The following is a 21,278-nucleotide window of genomic DNA, read 5'->3' as shown; positions in this document are numbered from 1 at the left end:
AAAACTGAAGGTCTCACACCTCCTTTAATAATTTTTGGATCCTCTTTGGAGTGATAAATTGGATACTCTCCCCAACAAAAAAGATTTCTCCTACCATATGCTACAGCAACAAAAAAGAAAACTGTTTCTAATTATTGGCTGGTCCATCCTCATATAGTCAGTTGTCTTGGAAACTGAGATTGATTCTAATTTCAAGAAAATATAAGAACGAACTTAATCACATAGTTCCTTCCTTCAATGTCCCATCTCAATTTACAGTGTTGGAAGTAGCAACAAAAACATGTCTAAGCATGATTTCCAGTTCTAGATTTATTTTTGTTGCACTTCTGTCTCAGAGTGGGAATCAAAATAATATAACCTAGACTGGAAACTTCAGTGAAATAATTGTGAAGTTTCAGAAAACACTGAAATAAATGTAAGTAAAATGTGCATTCAAATCAGCTTCACTTAGAAATAAAATGAAATAGTTATTTCACCTTTGATATCTGGATGACACAATATATAGGTATCATGTAATTCAAATTCTTCACTCTGTTCAAAAACTGCACCTCTAAATGACGCCAAAATATATTTAGTAAGACATTAGTTTTCCAAGTATTTCAGAAACCCCATCAGGACTTCATAATCATTTCTCTCCTAAGGATCTGATGACTTTAGTCAGTTTTATTATACTTACTGCAATTAAGTTACCATTACTTTATGAAATATTTTTATCATTTCTTTACTTGAAATTGCCAACAGATCTTGTAAACTGTTCAAGAGAATTTTTCATGCTGCTACCTTTGGATTACCAACAGTCTCCAAAACACTGAACAATAACATTTTGGCAGTGAGTTCTTCAATTCCAGTTGCCAATCTAGATTTAAATACATTTTACACCAGCTGAGAAATTTGGCATAATATTCTCATCTACTCTTCATTAAAATAACCTTTCCAACATGAAATTGTCAAACCTGTCATAGGGAGGTGTGCAACTACAGTGAACAGGAGGAAGTTTTTATCATTGCTAATACATGGGATGTGATCCAGCAGATTTTTAAGTTGTGACACCCTCAAGAAAGGCTAAAAGACTCTTGGCACCTAAGCCTTCCAGCACAGCTAAGGAAAAAATTACTTATTAAAATCTGTATTTTTTTGTACTGTGCTGCTGTAAGATAGTTCAGTCTTTGGAAGAAAAAACAGAATCCTCAGTTAGTGTAATGTCAAGGGAATGTACACAACGGCTGTATATATAATCACCCAATCTGCAGTCCTAATTTCAATACTTTTTGACTTTTTTGAATTCATAAGATCAATCAGATAATATTTAAAGTTTGATTTTTGTTTTCTCGCTTATTGGGCACTTCATGTCTTCTTCCCTTTTTTATAATCCAGCTCTGCAGACTTGATGGACGCTATTAGTCAAGTAGTTTTTCAATGAGTTCCCTCTAACATCAAATAAATCATTTGTATTTTTTATATTATTTACCCAAGTTATATTCAAAAGATAATGAAGCAGCGAAAATATAAATTTAAATTTCATGTCATAGCTGTTAAATTGTTAACAATTTATTTATTTTATACCTTGAATTCTAAAATATCTGAGCTTTTAATTGGAAATCTTTAAATTAATTCCAACCTCAAACATCAGTTAGTGCTCTGACACTGGGAATAGTGGCATCCTGTCAGTCCAAGTGAAAACACAGTCAGGAAGGAAATAGTTGAAGAGACTTGATTGTGGAATGAGAACTGGCAAATCTTACTTGTTACAATAAAAAGTAAGCCAGCTTTCCCATCACCTCATTGCAGTGCTTTCTTCACCAAGAAAAGTAATGATAGAGATGAGGAGCATCAAAGATAAGAGAGTGCTTAATAATAAGCTCATCCTGCCAAAGCTGATATATATTCATCGCCCTCTGGTTATACTCCATTCTCTTTAAATGCCATTGAATCACCAAAGACACCTCTAGGCTGACCATGAAAATAAAAAGAAAGAAAAGGAAAAAAAAAAAAAAGCTGTGACTAAACCTACAAATTAGAAGTACTCTAGCTTGTAATCTAAGATCTAGATCTCCTTTTAGCAGGATTGCTAACTATTGTTTAATACAGCTCAAGAATGTTAAGGAAGCTGCTGCAATTCTAGAATACTCAGAATTTCTATAATTCATGCAGATATTGTACATTTGAAAAGCATTTAGAATTGAAAACCACTGTTATTTCAACAGTTACAGGGTACACATGAAACTTCCAATTTGGTTCTGTTTCTAATTGCAAATGAATGAAAATCCTGATAAATTTCTCCAGACCTGTGCTTCCTTGAACAGTTCCTACAGTCTTTTTCCATAAGTTAAAAAATTAAATTAGAATTATTTTTTAAATTCACAATCCCAAATAATTGTAAATAATTTACTATTGAGTGAATGAAGATTATTATTAGATCATGCTAATTTTATAAAAAAGGGTTCCAGCCTCTGCTTTTGTTTAACTTGTTTTACATGCATTCCTGTTATCAATTCATGTCATACATGCATACTTAATATAGATTCAATTGTAGGCTCTTTACAGATTAAAAAGGAAATATATATTAGCAAAGAATAGACCTCAAGGAGTTTGAAGTTTGGATCAAATAAACATGCATGTTTATTTCAATCTAATCTATGGAAGGTCACCAATGCTATTGGAATATCCTGTTAGAGAATCTGTTTCTAATGCCAGGATGAAAAGATTCACAAAGTTCTGTCTTAACCCATGCAAAACACTGTTAAAAGTTGTTTTTCCTTTTTATTCTAGAGTTGGACTGAGGCTATAAGTTTCTTTCAGTGTTTTATCCAGAGGAGTTTCACCATGTCCTGTGTAAGTCATTGTAGTCTTGTCTCTCTCACTTCATTGGTTTTTTGGTTTTCATCTGTTTTCTCTCATCTTTTCTTCTACTCTGCCTCATCTACATTCTCTTTTTACTCTGGTTTGTCTCATCTGCTTGCTCATTGCTATTAGTCCAACCCTCTATTATCCCCTTTACTTCCCAGCTATCTCAAAGAGGAGAGAATGCATGAGACCCAAGAGCTTCATTCTGAGAGATGTTGACCATTTTAACTTCTTTTTTTGACCTGCAAACTTTAATTGCTTTCCTTTTAATGTAATTTTAAGACCATCCTGACCTAAGCAGTTACTTTTCCGAATGTCGTCTAAGGTACATTGTGCTGTTATTCCTGGAAGCATTTCTACATTTCCCATTTGTGCTTTTCCCAGAAAATTGTAACTACCTAGTATCCTACCTGCACAAAGGCTAGTACAGTATCATGTTACCTGCTTCAGTAATCTCTAAAGGTAAACTCCAAATATTTTATTTTTGCATCTTATTGCATCTGTTGCAGAATATTCATTAAAAAAAAAAAAAAGGCATGCATTTAAGACCTTTTAGAATCACAAGCCAAATATATACATTATTTCATCACTGAAAATGGCTAACATGGAGGCTTAATACCCTATGGCTATCTTAGTGACAACATGAATTACATAACTCCATGTTCTAAAGCAGAAATCTAGCCACTGTTGATCAGAGATAATCATTAATCTTTAAATTGATTTCAGTCAGAAACTTCCAGCTTGAAGCGATTTGTTTTCCTTCTTAATAAAGAAAAGCTCTTCACAAATGTCCATAACAGTACATCAAGTTACTGATCCTCCAGAAGTGAGCATATGGTCTCACTACCTGGGCCTTCATAGTTTCTCACATTTGTACATTTTACCTTGCTATCTTCTGTGATCCATCTGAAGATGCAATGCCAAAGAAACTTAGGCAAGACCATCACCTCAGCATCAGGTGCATCATTTAAAGGGTGCATTCAGCATAAGTCACAGAATTACTTGCACATTTCTATGTCTCAGGCTTGGGAACACTGGCTGGACACTTAACTGAACTACCAACTCCAGTGAAGTCCCCTGCACTATGTCCTTTTCCCTTGGGACAGGATCCAGTTGAACATGCCTGAAGTAGGAAAAGCCCATTTATGTTACCACTTCTGCCCTTGTGCCAGCAAAGAACTGCATCAGTCAAAGCTGTCATTTCTCAAACTCTGCCTCACACTGTCCAAGGAAATGTTTTCAAGCATTCCTCGAGAAGGGACAGAGTAAGGCTCTTGCTCTTCCCAGGGTGAGTGGAAGAGAAAACTTGCTACAAATCAGCACCCTGCTGTGGAGGAAACTTCTGAAAACTCCAGAGACTTCTACAACATCCCAGAGGTTAAAAATGAGATTTAGAGACATAGTTTGCATGTTGCCTAAATTACACAGTCTCTATCTCTTTCCTATGATTGTGAAAGAGATTTATTTTTTGAGAAAAGTTTGAATCAGAGACTGGAGAAAGGACCGTACCTCTGATAGAAGTTAGCTGATTTTAATTTTAATAAATAAAATTATTATACCATGTCATCTCACACTCCATGGCATATCAAATTACAATAATATTTAAAACTGAGGTGCCTACTGTAGACTTCTGTCACAGTAAAAGCTACTACTGAAAAATGTACCTTGTCCTTCATGCTTTCAGAGATGCTCTGTTCTGAAGGCTGGCATTTGTGCCACAGCCAAAGCAGTGCTCATCTTTCAATTAAATGCCAGAGTCATGAAGCTGAGTGATTTGGGGCTGCTCTGTTCATAAGTAGATACTCAAGACAGCATCTTTGGAAGGCAGCCACTGGAGTGTACTATATTACGGAATAAATCACACTGAAAAGATGCTCCCTGTCAAGTTGGAGATACTTTTAGAAAAGATCAGTTACAGAAACCATCATATTTATGTGACTATTTCTACCTTTGTTAGTGACACAAGCTTATTTCACATACACTGTAAGGTCGTAGATGAGTTCCCTAAAGATTTTGCACAGATCTCAATACCACGGGCTCTTAAATCTCATGGAGAGGTCTCATTTTTTATAGTACAATGAAGTACAATTAAGGCATGATCTTCCTCTGACAGGTCTGAAATTATCTCCATCCCAGCTCCTTAGGGAGTGTGTTGAAATTTAGCCATTTTAAAGATCTCTAGCCAGTGTTTCAACTGCTCTGAACTCTCATAAATATTATCAGCTCTAAATTTCTGGAAAGGGTCCCTGTTGAGAGGTAGTGCCTTCAGGAGTATATAGTACAACGTGACTAAAACACAACCTCATCCTAGGTTCTTGTTCTCATGTATTTTGGTCCAAGTGTGGCCAACAATCCTGTCTACGGAAGGTGCAATATAAGGATATAACAGAAAGTGTATAACTGAAGTGGTAAACCTCCCACTTTATCAATTAACCGAAGGAGAGACCTTGCCTAGGGATATGACTACAATGCATACTGCAGCTAGATGCAAAGATGTGTAGGTTTGAAATGAGTCAATGGGAATACTGAAAAACCCTTGTCAGGGGGACTCGGTCTTGTACAGGCTATTTCATACTATTAAGAAAAGGTAATTTCTGTCAGCACAGTATATTAGCCTCTATAAAGCTTCTTATAGCCTGAAAGATTAGTTTGGGTACAGACATAAACTACTTAGTATGTGTGTTTATGTTTTGCCACTGTTCAATAAAGACAAAATCAATTAGCATGGGAGCTCATGAGAATTCTTCAGACATTGCATAAATAGTTTAAAGCTGAACTGGACTTATTTACACTCTCTTTGCAGGTATAGAAGTGTAAGCATGCTCTGAAACACTGGCTTAGAACATCCCTAATGTTATATGGATGAAACCATGCTTAACTGAGTTTTCCCTCACGTATGTAAATAAATATTAATTAGAATAGAGACACATTTAACCAGGAATGGCATCCAAATCCAGACTCTGACAGCTAACAATATACTGTAGGAGTCTCTATGGGAGCTGAGGGTCTAAACTCCCACTGTGTTGCATGGAGTCAAAGCATTCTGTCCAGTTACCTACATGAAGATGTCTAGTGGTTTTTGAGAATTTGGGTAACCCTTCCTGGCCACTTGCACCATGTCCCAGAGATCCTTTGCTATAGCTGTCAGCCCTAGCAGTAAACCTCAGCTCCTCCAGTGTTTGTAAACTGAATCAAAGTCCTAGGCAGTAGAGACAGTGAAATATAGGAATTTATTCTGACAACCAATGCATATCCCTGGTTAAGGGTGAGCCACACAGCTGTTTCAGTTGGGCTGACCCACCTGAGCTGTATCACCCAGAGCTGCACAGTGGAAAAGCAGACACTTTGCTCACATGTAGACACCTACATTGTAGGGATGTAGCTGGACTTCTGAATGCGAGCCTGAATTTCTCTCTGTTTATATAGTAGTTTTTATTCATAGTCCAGTGTGAAATGAGAAGCCAAAAAATCACAATTTCTTCAATATTATTCAGTCATTCAAGCTAAAAGCTCCTGCAGAGAGACCATTCTAGGACGCCCTCCATTAACACTATTCTCCACCCAGCCCTATGGTACTGGGGCAGAGAAGGTGTCCTGGGTACAGAGTAGAGGAACTCAGTCATCTCTCTTCATGCTCAGGGAAGAAAGGACATACGAAAATTAATCAGATCTGTATGATCAAATTTTTGAAATAAGATCCGAAAATGTATGGCTGCATTCCACATTTTCCTTTAGGGCAATAATGCAAATTATTTCTACACAGCAGGCTGAACCTTCTGTTTCCTCTCAACAGCTTGTACATTGCTAATTTCCAGTGCAAAAGTCATAGTCTGGTCTGGGGACCTAATACTATTACACTAACTTATAACAATAATTATCTAATGTTTACTAAGAATAATAGTATTCACAAGCAGCATGGGTAATACAAGACTTAGCGCTTTGTTAATTCCACATTCTTCACACAACCTAATATGCCACAAATTGTAGTTACACAATAGATTCCATTAAATGAAAGATATATGTGGGTTTTTTCCATTTAAGTTGTGTAAAATATTAGTTCATTGTTTAAGACATCTAGAATAGGATTGACTATTAATTGAAAATAATGTTTCATCTTAGAATTGAATTTCACTTCTGAAAAAATATGTTAAGCACAATAATAAATATAATACAATGGGAAGTCTTTTAAATTTTTAAAGAAACATTGAATTTGCATGTATTTCCCTGTGTTATATTACAGTACTCTCAAGCAGTGTAGTTACTTCACAATACTGTACACATGAATTAAATTAAGGAAACAGAGCTATTAGGAGAAAATACACAACTAAAAACACTCAGTTTTTCTTAATCCTATATCTGACCTTGTTAACAAGCAGGTGCAAGACTTCACACTATAACCAAGAACAATAAAGAAGCATGCTGTCCTCATTTTTCCTCTAATTGTCCTTTCCTCTAAATCATGCTAATTCCCATTGGTTTTATGCAATATTCACCAGTTTTATCTTTTGTTCTTTTCAAGTTTTATGTAGTCATGGAAATAGGAGTACAAGCCTTTGATCTCTCACATCACAAAAATGCAATCTATGAGAATATAGCATATGCCACAGTATGAGAAATGTATCCCAGTTGAATTCCTTCGTCAAAGAATTATGTACCTATGGCATCCTCTGTGAAAGTTCTCTTCAGTGAATTATTCCTACCGTTATTACTGAGTACAGCAATGAAAAGGCACAGCCAAAGAGCCACATGTATATAGCTTAGGTAGGTAATGTCCTTATTAACTCTTTCTTTATTCTTTACCAGGGTAAAAGATATCTAAAAGCTATCTACAGTTATATAAGAAGTTAAAGCAGCCAGCATCCAATTAAATGGTTTTTTTACGGTATTTATCTTCAAGTTACCCTTTTGTTATCAAAGAGTGTAAAAAACCAGATAATGAACAACAGAACGCAGTCCTACCAAAATGTGTGTTGTGGTCATTGCATCTAAAAGTGACTTACTGAACCCAAGTGGTTCAATTTATCTCTTCTTTACACATTCTAAAATTATACAAAGGAAGAATAATGAAAAGCAGAATCAAAATGTACTTTTAAATCTTAGAAGGAAAGCAGATGGATTTTCTATCTGAAAACATTTACAGGAGAGCAGATGGGTACATACTAGGATGCCATCTAACAGTCATTATTTTAAGATCTGTCATTTTAAAGGTGCAACAATTTCACAGAAGTAGTGAAAGTAATGAAACTCAACATTTACTCTTTGCTCAGCCAGTGATTTCCTGTGTGGCCTATATAGCGCTTTAAAAATACACAACACCATTACATTAGATAATGTCTACTTTATGAATATTTTGTTAAGACTTCCTTTTATTAAATTGAAGATTTAAAAGTAATTGTAAGCAAGGTGGAAATTATGAAACTGTGCAGCACCCAGTTCCCCACATTAAAAAAAAGACCCTTTTCACTAATAAGCATTGTACTATCTTAAAAACATGATTGGAAACTTTGGAAATAAGTGATTTAAGCATTTGAGGATTTTTTTGCTGTAATAAAATGCTTGCTCAGTCAATATCCCTTGCTTGATTTACACCATCCATGTAAACTTAACTTTTCAAAGTTTGTGAGAAGATGTGCAAAGGTCAAATTAAATCATCTGTAGATTTTATAATTTTACCTCTTCTATTGAAAAGATCATTAGGCATATGTGCAAGGTAACCACTAAATCCCTAATAGATCACGTAACTACACTTCTGGCAGTCAAAAAGTCTTTTCCAATATAATATTATTAAACCATCACATATGATCCTATTAATCACATTAACCTCTCTAAAATGTGAATGCAGTTGAAAGTACAGTCAGACAAGGATAATGATTTATAATCATTGGCTATGATTAATAATCCAAACTACCTCTTAGAAAGCATGGTATCAAAAAGGACATTTGTTTTTTACATAATAAAAAATGAGAGCAAACAAAATCTTATGTCTAATAAGGATCAAAATGCCTGCCCATCTGGAAATGTTGCCTATAAGAACCCACATACTCTCCCACTATGATACTTACACCACTGTTTTCTCACAAAACAATCTTTTGTATTAGAAGGGAAATTATTGTTTTCCAATAATTGTGATGAATTATGATGATTTGAAAAGTTATTTTCTCAGCTCAGAGAGAGACTCATTAGTGCTAATAAAATACACATCGAGATATAACCAGCTCCCTGTGATGATGGCTATGAGTTTAACAGGTTAAAATTTCACAAAATGATGATAAAAATATTAAAACCTGCTGCTTCTCTTTAAAGCATATAACCAATTTGCCATTCTACTAACATAAAACATGTTAAAGTGACAAGTCACATGAAAGAGAAGAAAAACAAGAAGCCTTCAGGGTTCTTAAATATGAGTCCTTTGTGTAAAAAAATTTTGAGCTTCATATACGTAAAATTTGTGTTTTAACAAATATTATATACTTATATTACTTATGAATACATTTTAAAATCTAAATACTATATTTATATTACTTATAAAATAATACAAGTTGGAACTATCTTGGTCTACAGAAGCCTTCTTAATGAAAAAGGGTAGCCTTTAAGGAAAGGACTGAATACCCTGTGGAATGTATGATTCTAATTTTTATGAAGGAATCTCAGACATTTTCAAGATTTAAGAAAAACAAAAATACTAGTTCCATGAAATAAACAAAAAACTGAGCAAAATTTCACACAAAATGTACAGGCAAAAATCCAAAATAAAATCTCACAGAGTAGACATTAACAGGACCAATTTTTCAGTCCTTTTTAATTTACCTTCTGAGCTCATTGAAAAAAAAAGCTTCTTATCTTGAACTACAGTCCCACTAGAAACTAATTTCCATCAATATTTCTTTTATTAAGTGCTAGTGTTGGTAATATGGAATCTGGCACAAATTGATCAATATTATATGTTTTCATTAGTCTCAGGAGGTCCAATCCTGCAAACATGAATGCACACGTGTAACTCCACTCTGGCTAGTAGCCTAATTGACTTATTAATTATTTAATACGTAAATATATCAATTTAAGCAGCTGTAGGATCTGTCCCAGGTTTCCTGACAGCAGTCTTCCCAGGCACCTCAGTGGTCCCAGACTATGGATCCTGAGAGACACCTCTCCTGCTACAGGGTGTCTAGATCTGAAAACCAATTCATGTGCAGAAATTCAGCTTCATCTTTTTCCAGCAGCACCACCAGCTGGAGCAGCTAAAGAGATTCGGACCAAATTCTGAAAGTAATTATCCTGAAGAGAATAATTCAGAACTAACATTGCTAAAATACCTCAGTTGTTGCTTGCCCTAACACGACTTCACAGGAGATTTTCTGTTTCTGGAGAGCCAGTTACAAGTTACCCTGAAGTTATCAGGCTGCCTGTAAGGAGTCAGTTCTGTAGGGTGTCAGGTCTGCAAACACACCATAGGGGTTTCCTCACTTATTCCCACTTCAAAGAAGCATTAAGAACAATTTCTCTTTATTACAGTTTTTAACTAGATTTCTTTCCCCTGTGATGATTAATTAGGCGTTTGTTACAATTTTGCTTTCTTTCCACCTCTAAGAATAAATGTACCCTTCTGCTAATCAGACACAAACAAAATGTTTTGAAAAGTAATCACTTGCTAAAAAAAATGGAAATTGGGCTTCTGTGTTGTGAGGAATGTACACACATAGCACAGTGAAATTTAACACAGGTAAACGATCTGACTACCTCAAAGTGAAGTTTTTGCCTTCCTACAGTGGCCTTTCACCCTGCCCTTTCCTCCAATCTGAGGAGAGCTGATGTTGATGGAACATATAATGGCTCCTTTCCTGTGTAGTAAAGTCAGCAATAAAGCTCAGTAATTAAGGTGACTGGGGAGGCCCAGCCCAGCAGGCTAGTGGTGTGGCGAACACTTTCAGAACTTCAAACAATATCAAAGTCACTGAAAAACGGGCCTAGTTCAGGACTGGTTTGAATTAAACCTCACTTCCACACGCACTTTTCAAATCCAAGCTCAAACAAGAAAGCCAAGGCCTTCTGGATTTCATTAGAGCCAATTATCTTATCTGTTTCATCTCAGGCCTGACCCTAAGGCTGGCAAACAGCTATTCAGTGCATTTGTGTGGTTGTTTGAGAAAGCCTCCAGCCAGCCAATGGCCTGAGGAAGCTCTAATTAAAACACAGTTGCCCCCTGCCTCTAGTGATTAAATATTTTCAAGCTTTTGTAAATAATTTTTCCATTCTTTGCCCCAAGCCTCAGAGGTCCAATACATGCAGTAATTTATTTAGTTTGTCAAAGAATACTGCTGGAAATAAAACTATAATAGAAACTTAGGAAACTCTTATATCTTGCCTAACTTCTGCAAGTGACATTCTACAAGCTTGCACAACATGTATACTGTTTCTTATGTAATTAGGCCTTAAAAACCTCTTTGTGTTTGAAGAGATACAGTGTACAACAGGGCCTACATTTTGTTGATAATCATCATGTTTCCTCAGATGTCAACAAGATACGTATGCTCATGGGCTTCATGAGACCACAGATGCTGCAGATGTAATGCTGAGAGATATCTGTGCTTCTGAGATGGATGGACTCTTCTGAGAGGCTTGATCACACTTAGAAAGCCTGTTTGGGAAGGACTCAATCCTATCAGTAGCTTACTTTTGGAACTGAAGAACAACTCCAGAATACAGATCCACATGTCCCAAATAAATTCCAGTAATTAAAATTTGCATGGAAGACATCTGGGCTAGAGGACTTAATCCCTCCATCTCCACTTCTCAAACCCAGGGAAGACACTGCCTTTGGCATGAGATCAGAGAACCTGATTCAAGCTTGGTTCCAGCCTTGGACACACAGGGCTCCACCTCAAGTCATCCCGTGCCTCACATGCAGCCAAAGTCACCAGTATTGGGCGTGTGTAACCCTCATGCAACATGCAATGTGATGGGGAGAGAAACAACTTGTATTTCTCAAACTAACCTCTCAACTCCTTACACCTTACTATTATTCTTAACAACAAGAACAAAGTCATTTATATCAGTAAAAAGCATTGGAGGTACTGTCATGAACCAAAACCAATTGCATTAAACTGCATAAAATGAATAAAAAGATGGCTCATATCTATGAGACTTGGGGAACTACAGGCAGAAGATGTACATGCCAGAAAAAATAGAAGTAGTCTTAGCAGTACAGGAATTTAACCACTGTCCAGTTTTGTGTGAGGTGATATAGCAAAATAGAAATGTAATAAAATATTTCAAGGAAGTTAATGAACCAGTCTTGTAGCTGTTTATGAGAATACCCTACAAGTATGAACTTTATCACACAAAAAAGTCAGAAAACCTGTACCTGGTATCATATGCAAAATGAAATTCATAAGAGCATTCTGAGAATGACACTCCAATAATAAACAAAATGGCTGAAACTTAGAAATCACTTTAGGTGGTTGGAATCGTAATACATTCTGTATTTCAAAGACATGCTACAGAAAGAATTTGCAAAATTTAGACATTGCTGTGTTGTGACTTCCAACAGAGAAGGTCAAAGGTTACACAAGAACTTGCCTGACTGACAGGCAGAAAAATGGTTTTGCCTATAGAGAGTGGCAGTAGTAATGGGTAGGGGATAAAAGTTTGGTAAAATTGAGCTTCAACTAAATGCAGATTTCCTCAATTAATATATAATAAAGTTACTATAAGATTTCATGATGTACAGAGGAAACATACCTGGAATGGAAAAGCCATTAGTTGACAAACAATAATTCAATTTACATGGTGGACAAACTGCCCTGCAGAAAACCACAAAATAGGAGAAGATACCAAGACCAAAAGCAGAATGTCATGGAATAACTGAAGAGAGATCAAGGAGGCAAATGTTGACTCTTCTAAATGACAGCTTAAAGGAGATGTTCCATGTTCAAGTCTGAGTGGAAGACAGGGACTATCAAGCACAGAAGTCAGGGAAAGATTAATTTTCAAGAAAAAGATCATAGGGGATAAATAAAAGTGGATGACACAGTCTAGGAAAATTGATGGTAAAAAATAGACTTTGAGCTTTGGCTGTAGGAGGGATTTATGTTAAGAATGGTTTCAGAGGAAGAATGAGATGCTCTTTTGGAGGAGGTCTATAATCAGAGGACAAACAGCAATACGTACACTCTATAGTCTTGGGGATAGAAAGGAGAAAGGAGAGAGGAAGATGGAGAGCTTAGCAGTACTTTTTCTTTACAACGAATCATGATTGTATTACAAGGGACAAGAGCCTCTGGTGAGGGGAATGAGGGGTTAAACAGACAACTAAGGGAAGACAAATGCTTATATCCCGGGTAGATCTGTAGATGAAAGAGCATGAGGACCTGGCAACAAGCAAAAGAGTTGAGAAAACTCAGATGCTTCTGAGCATCTGAGAAAAACAGATGAGGAGCAACTTTGTGATCAGAGGCATATGAAAGAACTGTGTGAAGAAAAGGAATGTTACAGATGCTATGGAGAACCTGACAAATGATCACATTATGACTCCGAGAGAGAAATGGGAAAGTGGGAAGAAGGGTGGAGGAGAGGAGAAGGGAGTATTAGCAATCTTGGAAAATTATTTATACTGCTTGGTACTACTGGAAAAGTATTTCCAATCTTTGGATCTTTCCAGTCTCTTCCAATCTACTACATTCCAAGTACTTCCAATCCAAAATTTTCTTTGCAAGATGACAAAAGACAGCATAAAAAGTTCTGGGTTTGTTCAGCAAGTTTTTACATAAAGGCCAATGACTGAACATAGAGCAAATCAAAACTGACTGAAGAACACTCATGTACATCATGGTTTTAGTTTCAGGGCCAGTTAATACCTAGCAGTGGGCCATCTGATGAAACAGAATGAGAATAAATCACTGCATTCTTGACTAGTTTGGAAATTAAAGGGTCTTCAAGCTATTATAAACTCTGCATTTCTTTCGCTGTGTTTGCAGTTTCTAACAAGAATTGCACTGAAAATGATGGGCAACTCATGGAAATATTTTTTCCTTGCTGAAAAAGAAATGAGGAAAATGATCAGATAATAAATTGTAATTTTCATATGCAGAGGGAATCAGTTTCCATAGAGAGTTCACCACACAGAAAGTGAAGCATGTTAATGAAGCATGAGGAATGAAAAATCTCTGTGACAGGAACTGAAGTACTTTCTGAGGTTTAACAATATATTCTTAGCAATACATTCTTATTTTGTAAATGTCTTGATTGAAGAGGTAGGAAGGTTAGAAAGGAAAGGTAGTAATAAGCTCCCATTGAAGAGGTAGGAAGGTTAGAAAGGAAAGGTAGTAATAAGCTCCCACTCCCATGTACTTTTTTTACTAAAACATAACCCTTTTTATATATTTGCACCTCCTTGATATTTTTCAGAGGGAGACTTCTTTTAAGCATGAGGGGAAAAAACCAACCCCAAAACATTCCAAATATACTGACAGCAAAGGCATAAATACCAGATGTGATGAGGTCAGGTTCTATCCCCTGATTTGTAGGAATGGGGGACAAGAAACTGTCTTCAGTGTTTCACAGTATAACAGAATCATCAGGCTGGAACAGAACTTCAAGACCAGCTTGTCCAACTACCATCCCCACACCACCACAACTATCCCTAAACCATATCTCCAGCTGCCACATCCAGACACCTCTTGAACACTTTCAGAGACAGTGACTCTACCACCTCCCTGGATATATTATTCCAAGGCCAAAACACATATTAAATGATTTTTCCCCCCTAATCTCTCATCAGAACATCCCCAATTGGTGCACCCAAATGGTGCAATTTAAGGCCAAAGCCAATCCCAAAGCACTGGGTTTTTTCACTTAAAAATTTTTAGCTTCCTAGAGTGATGTCCTCACCAAGAGGTTAGACATGAAAACTGTCATAAAAGGGTTTGAAACACAAACACTTAGCTGTTTTCTTGGAAACTTCCAATAGTTTTGGTTTTGTTCCAGTATAGAAGAAAATCACATGACATAACCACGGACAGTTGCTGCTTACTGGAAGTGCTGTCTTTAGTCATCTCTGCTTTAGTAATGCACACCCTACACAGGAGGGACACAGCACCAGAGTCCAGTCAATTTACTGACAGTGAGAAAAAGAATTAAATAAGCTACCTCATCCCTTCAGCCCTCCTCCTTCTATCTTCTGATAAGCAAGTACATTCCTACATGCATGACACAGGAGAAATGCATCCCAAACATAGGTATTTTCAACCAGGAATATCCTGTCCTCTACTTTGCTTTCATTTTCCATGATTTTTTAAATAAATTAATAATCGTGGAAACTTTATTTTAACAGCTGATATAAATATCACTGGAAGGCTTGTGGTAGGTAAGCACATGAAGCAGCTAATAAGATCCTTCGAAAGCTTACTTTGTTTCAAAGCATGACAACTCATGAAACTGCTTATATATAATCTTAAAGATTTGACTGCTTAATTAGGTTAAATGTAGTCACAGTATTTAAGATAAAATCCTGCCACATTCACTCAGTGAAAAGCCTCTGATTTCAAAACCTTTTTAAAGAATGATTTTTTTGCAAGAAGCTGCTATTTTGTATAAGTAACAGCTCCATTTAGCTATGAATTATGGTGTTGTGCACAACTGAGATCTGCATAAGCTAATGACACAAATGATGAATTTCCTTCTAAATCCTAACCCTAGTATATGTGATCACAGGACAAAGACCCCACTTTGCCTGAATAAAAATACACACAATGGTAAGTCACTCTACAACTAAGCATTCTTCTTACATCGCTTATAAAATTAATGTCTCAGAGTTTGAAGTCTGATGGATTCCCTCACACTGGGTAATGACTTACTGTCCAAGAAGCTGCACTGATTTAATGGATTACTGATGGCCCAAGTAGTGCTGCTAATACCACATAATGATGAGTCATAGACCTCCCTGAACTTATTCATTAGACATCTATTTTTGAAACACTTATGTTTTCATAGTTTCAAACACCTCTCCACAGACTAAAGAATTACTTCAAATAGTAATGAAATACTTGGAGTTAGGGTTCCAACAATATCCAGTAACAAGAATCCTCATAAGATCTTGAAGCACTGAGCATAGTGCTATTCAGCATGTCACAATTTTAAAATATGACTCTTGCCAGATTTTCCTATTTTTCTTCAGAATTACTGCAGCTTTATTTTCTAGAATATTTTTTCTATGAAAAAATGCTTATTCCTTTTATGCAATTGTTGTATAGGTAAAGTGTAATACAGACACACAAAAGGATAAAAAATGTATCTCTGAGGAATTATTTGTGCAAAAGCATGACGACATCTATAAGCATCGACATGCCCTGGAGTACTCACACAAACCAACACTGAGACACAGGTGCGTGAGCACACCAGAACCTCACAATACTTCTTTGCAGTCCTGCTTAGATTTGAAAGCAACAAAATAAAAACTCCCATTTCTTTTTCTTCTCTAAGCATTAAAAGAAGAATAGTGGAGGTCTCATTAGCTAAGCTAGCTAAAGAAAGCATGAATAAGAACTGTGTAGCTGAAAGGCCTCTGTTTCTGCTGTTCTTGAAACAACACTTCTGTCTGATTCTGGATAATGGGCTTTTAATAAAAATATCCACCAAAGGAAAACAATTAAACAATACATAAAGCACCAGGGTGCAATCTAGTGGTTCTGTTACAGTCTGGAGCTGTTCCAGCAGAGAACACGTGGATATTTTTTACAGGCTGCAGTGTAGTTCTCAAAAGTTATTATAAAGCAAAAAAATTTAAATTGGGACTGGACATCTATAACAATCACTCAATGTTGCTGTAGGACTTTTTATTCTGATCTGAAACTTATTTTCACGTAAAGACCACAGGTATTTTGACTTTTAGGGTAAAAGTATCTTCTCCACTCTTGCTGTTGTTTAATTTCTTCCAGGATGTTTTTGGTGATATTTCTCAACTTTTCCATCAAAGTATTTGACATTAAGGCAATTCTTTATCCATACACCTCTATTATTTCATTTTTTTGGCTTAACAAAAATTAGAAAATGGCTATATTGGAAAAGAGTTCAGATATTTTCCAGTACTTTGAAACTACAGATCATGTAAGGCTTGGGGTTTTAATCAAATAGTTTTTAACCTGAAGCACATAAACCTGACACATGCCATATTTTATTATCCTTTCTCCTCCACCCCCTACTCTGCCATGTCAATAAAAGAAACTGTGCATCTGTAGAAAAGTAAGCCAACACTAATTAATTTCTGTAATGAACGGTTTTACTTTTGTAGTTCCAGTGAATTAAAAGAGCACTATATACAGTTTTAAAAATCCTGGTACAGTAAAGGTGAAAATTTAGGGTTTTTTCAGTCAGAAGAAGTTAGAATTTCCAAATAAAAGCAAAGAAGTAGGAAGAACAAGAGATTGCAGGTTATAAACACTGTTGCCAGTTTTAGTTTTATGGTTAACTTTGAAGTATAACAAAATGCTGAAAAGCTGTTTATACCACTGTTTCAAATGCTTTTAACTCTGCTTCTCCATTTCCTAAAGACTCAATGCTCAAAACATTTGTCAAGAAAAAAAAAGCATGAATATTTACCACTGTAACAAAACCTTTGTTACTACATTCAAAAAAGTATTTTAAGTCACAAATCATCAGGACTATTGAATGTTTACAGATGAAATTTATACTGAAAGCACATTTAAAAATTATTCCAAGCAGACTTCTACCTTCTTCAAACTTCTTCAAAAGAAACTACTCAGGAACTCCTAAGTTATCTTTCTATAGATGTACATCTTTATTTGTATTCTCCTAAGATATCTTCTATGGCAGAAGGGAAAAGAGAGACCATTTCATGTCTGGCTGAAATAAGCATCTTTTAAAGACACCTGGTAAACGTGACAAGGCCAGAAATGTAAAAATGATTGAAACTGTAACTTATAATTGCAGAATGCTAAGAGTGTCTGAAAGTAAACTATATACATCCATGCAGAAACCATTGTTTAGATTTCCTAGAGCTTCTTGACTGTGTTCTGTTCAGCCACATCACCCTTGACAGTGCAGAAGGGCTGTGGATAACTAGCAGTCTCAATAGCGTCCACCTGCATTTGGGTAAATCATTACCTGCCTGTCATACATAACTCAGAGATTCTGCCTTCCTCTATACACAGTAAAATGCTGAATGGATTTCTGCCAACAAATAGACAAGAGAAATAACTATAGTTGAGATAACCTTTAGCAGTTATATAAGCAATATATTGAGAAATAAATAATTAGTTTCCATTAGTAAAGATAAGGATGGCAGCTAGTCTGAGGCTGTTGTAAATAGACGTCACTGATAACACAATAGGTTAAAATCCTGAAGATATTACTGGAGTTTACTTCTCGTTCTTTCATTGACTCATGAGGCTGAGTAACTAACTTCCTTTTTTTTTAACTCCTCCCATGCTTTTGTCTTTTTACGTCTTTGAAGAGATATCAAACATTATCAGAATGAATCAGAAACTTGGTCTTATTTTAGTTTTTAGACCTCATCTAGTATAATATAGCCTCAGCAGCAGCCTCTGGAAATTAGTAATAAAAAACCAATAGCATTAAGTTATGGGTATTAGGAATCAGAAAGTATTATTTAAAATACTTTATACTCAAACACTATTCTTGGTGGAATTCATTAAACATCACAATACAGCACTTAACTCTGACTCACTTTCAGTGGTTAGGTACACTTAGGAAAAAATGTTGATTTTTGTCTTCCACATTCTTTTGTTATGTTTATCAGAAACCAAGGTTTCTACTCAGACAGTTATACAACATTGCAGAGCAGTGATGCCAAAAACAGCCATAATAATATTCAAAATCATATAAATCGATGGTTCGCCCTCATGTGGTGTATTTTGCTCATTTCCAGAAAATAGCCAAGCCTCAGCAATGAGCAATTAAAGTGATTTGGCAACTGAATACACTTCTAAATGAAGAGAGATTGAAAAAGACCAGAAATACTGTATTTTGAGAGAAATAAAAAAATAGCTAAGGACATGATACAGATCATACAAATGCGTTTAAAATAATAAATTTGGATAGGCAAGAATGTGAGTTTCATCCACACATGTAATGCATAAACAAATGGATATTTAATGAAAGTGGAAGACTAGTGATTTGAGCTAAAGCAAAGAATTCTTGTTTTTCAGACACACATACTTAAGACCATGAAATTCAATACCAACAGGATAAATGAAAATTCTTAAAGTTATCTCAAATTCCTTAGTCAACAAAAAGTTTTAAGAGTAAAATTTACAAGAAAATTAAATTAATAAATAAAAATACATGCTATGTTACTTCTATTAAAAAAATATAAGGTACATAGAGCAATATAGTGTTTTTACTGTTTATGAGTTAAACTCTAATGCAAATAGTAAAGAAGAACTACAGTCAATACCTATGATGAAACAGAGTTAACAAGGACAATACATATGAAAGCATCAAAAGTACTTTTACAAAGATTTTCATTTCAAACATCAAAATTAAATGTCATGAGATCTGGAAATGCAAAACCACAGAAAAAAACAAATGGTATACATCAATGCAATGTTCCAAATGAAATCAACTGTGCCCTGTACTGCCACAAGATGACAAAGAATATATTTGCTAATATTTTTGAACACAGACTAGAATACAGACAGTTTTAAACATATTTATTTTCCCCCAAGCACTAAGAACTACAAGACAGGATGAATATCTTCCGCACACTTTTGTTTTCTTTCATTTTTACATTTTAACACATGTAATTTCAACTATGATTTTAATGTTGAACTTTGCTTAAAATTATATTTTGGGGTAATTACAAATGTATTTTAAATTAAATCACAGATATAGTTAATCCTTAACTCTGCCCTATTGCCACCTATTTCTTTTGAATTTGCTCCCCTTCTTAAATTAAAATCAAACATATGACTGCTGAAAGATAATATTATCATGAGCTATTTCTAATAATTCCAAGAATCACACACATACATGTTTCATTTTATGCAAGCTTTTGTGGCCAGGTTCATTAATATGCTGTGGCTGTTTTATGCTACTCTGGAGTAGTGCAAAGCAGCCAGAGCATACAGACTGGTTCAGCTAAATTTACAATGCCTTTGTTGAATAAAAGCAGTGCAAAGCAGTTGGAAGGCACAGCCCAGTTTCCTTCTGTCTCTTGCTTCTCCTTCACTCTTCTGAACACTCTCATTTGTTTCCACTGCCTCCTGCATCTTCTGTATTCCACTCTACAGAAATACATTTCTTCTGTCCCTGCAAACTCCAAGTACACACATAGACATATGTGCATGTATAACACAGACCTGAGCCTCTTTCTGCTGCCTGCTTTACTGAGCACATCTGGTATAATGTGGAGCTTATGAAAATAATTATTTGAACATTACTAGTCAACCATTGCTCTTTTTTTTTTTTCTAGAACTGTTGGCAGAAGAGAGTGGATTACATCCTCATAAACTCGAGTGTAAAATCATCCTCTTAGAAAACAGTCACCATCTCCTTTGGCTTTCAAAGAGATTAAAGCAAATTTAACCTGAATAGGTGGAAGTAAATGATGAAACAAATTCTCTAGAGGGATACTTCAGAGCTTAAAAATAATGGAAAAGAGCTGTGCATTTTTGTTATCTTAGGAGAAAAGAGAGATGCTTGTCCTTTAAAATAATGTCATTATTTCAAGGATTTTTGTAGTTAGGCCAATTCCTTAACTATGGCAAACATCAAACAACACTTTTCTGGCAAAATTAAATGGCATAGCGATTTGATTACTGCAATTATTTTCCATTCAACAGCAACTTCTCTATCCTACATTTTCTACTATCTCCTTGTAGTTAACACAAGCAATTTATTTTCTTAGTATAAATAAGAAAGAAATGAAAACATCTTTTAGAAATGAATGAGCAATCTTCATCTTCAAATTGGCTACAGCCACTAAAATTTGATTTTGCAATAGAAAGAGTTAATTCAAAAATATAACAAACTTTTCATGTAGTACTGAAATCAAAATGGCAGACACAAACCAGCACCATAATTTTTCCCATTTCCCACTACAGTCCCAGTGTAGTATGCCTTTGAAGTGATTACTCTGTGTTCAAATTTTTCTGCATTTTCACACATGAAAGTTGTTTTTTCTGGAGAAATAGAAATACTTTCTCAAACTGTTTGGAGGAACAGTGAGGTGGAATATTATTCAGTCCTAAAAAGACTTACATAAAAGAGATTTATCTAGTCATTTATGCAGTAGGAAATAACCAGTATTCTGCTACCTGCATATATATGTGTGTAGGTGGGTAAATGCTTCTACAAATATATTCTGACCTAAAAACAACGTACCTGATATCAAGTGCATTGTCATATATAATACCTGGTTATGAGCTAAACTCTAGAGACAGAAAAAAAGCCTTGGTCTC

At 35.4% G+C, this 21,278-nt stretch overlaps 1 protein-coding gene across 14 annotated transcripts in view; it reads right to left on the bottom strand.

Annotated features, from left to right (window-relative positions):
* HDAC9 (histone deacetylase 9) overlaps positions 1-21,278 on the bottom strand; it is a 462,497-nt gene that overhangs the window by 71,682 nt on the left and 369,537 nt on the right. The window contains exon 23 of one of the 14 annotated variants that reach the window (XM_033083103.2): positions 19,375-20,134. The exons of 12 other annotated variants lie outside the window; for them this stretch is intronic. In XM_033083103.2, coding sequence (XP_032938994.1) covers positions 20,062-20,134 — 73 coding nt within the window. In that variant the 3' untranslated portion in view covers positions 19,375-20,061. Of the gene's footprint in view, positions 1-19,374; positions 20,135-21,278 lie in introns of those variants that run through there. One more of the 14 variants, XM_033083110.2, reaches the window with a different exon arrangement.

The sequence above is a fragment of the Catharus ustulatus genome, chromosome 1 (genome assembly GCF_009819885.2).
Source record: "Catharus ustulatus isolate bCatUst1 chromosome 1, bCatUst1.pri.v2, whole genome shotgun sequence".
Taxonomy (NCBI): Eukaryota; Metazoa; Chordata; class Aves; order Passeriformes; family Turdidae; genus Catharus; species Catharus ustulatus.
The sequence above is the reverse complement of the archived record's forward strand: the minus strand, read 5'-3'. Positions and strand labels throughout refer to the sequence as shown.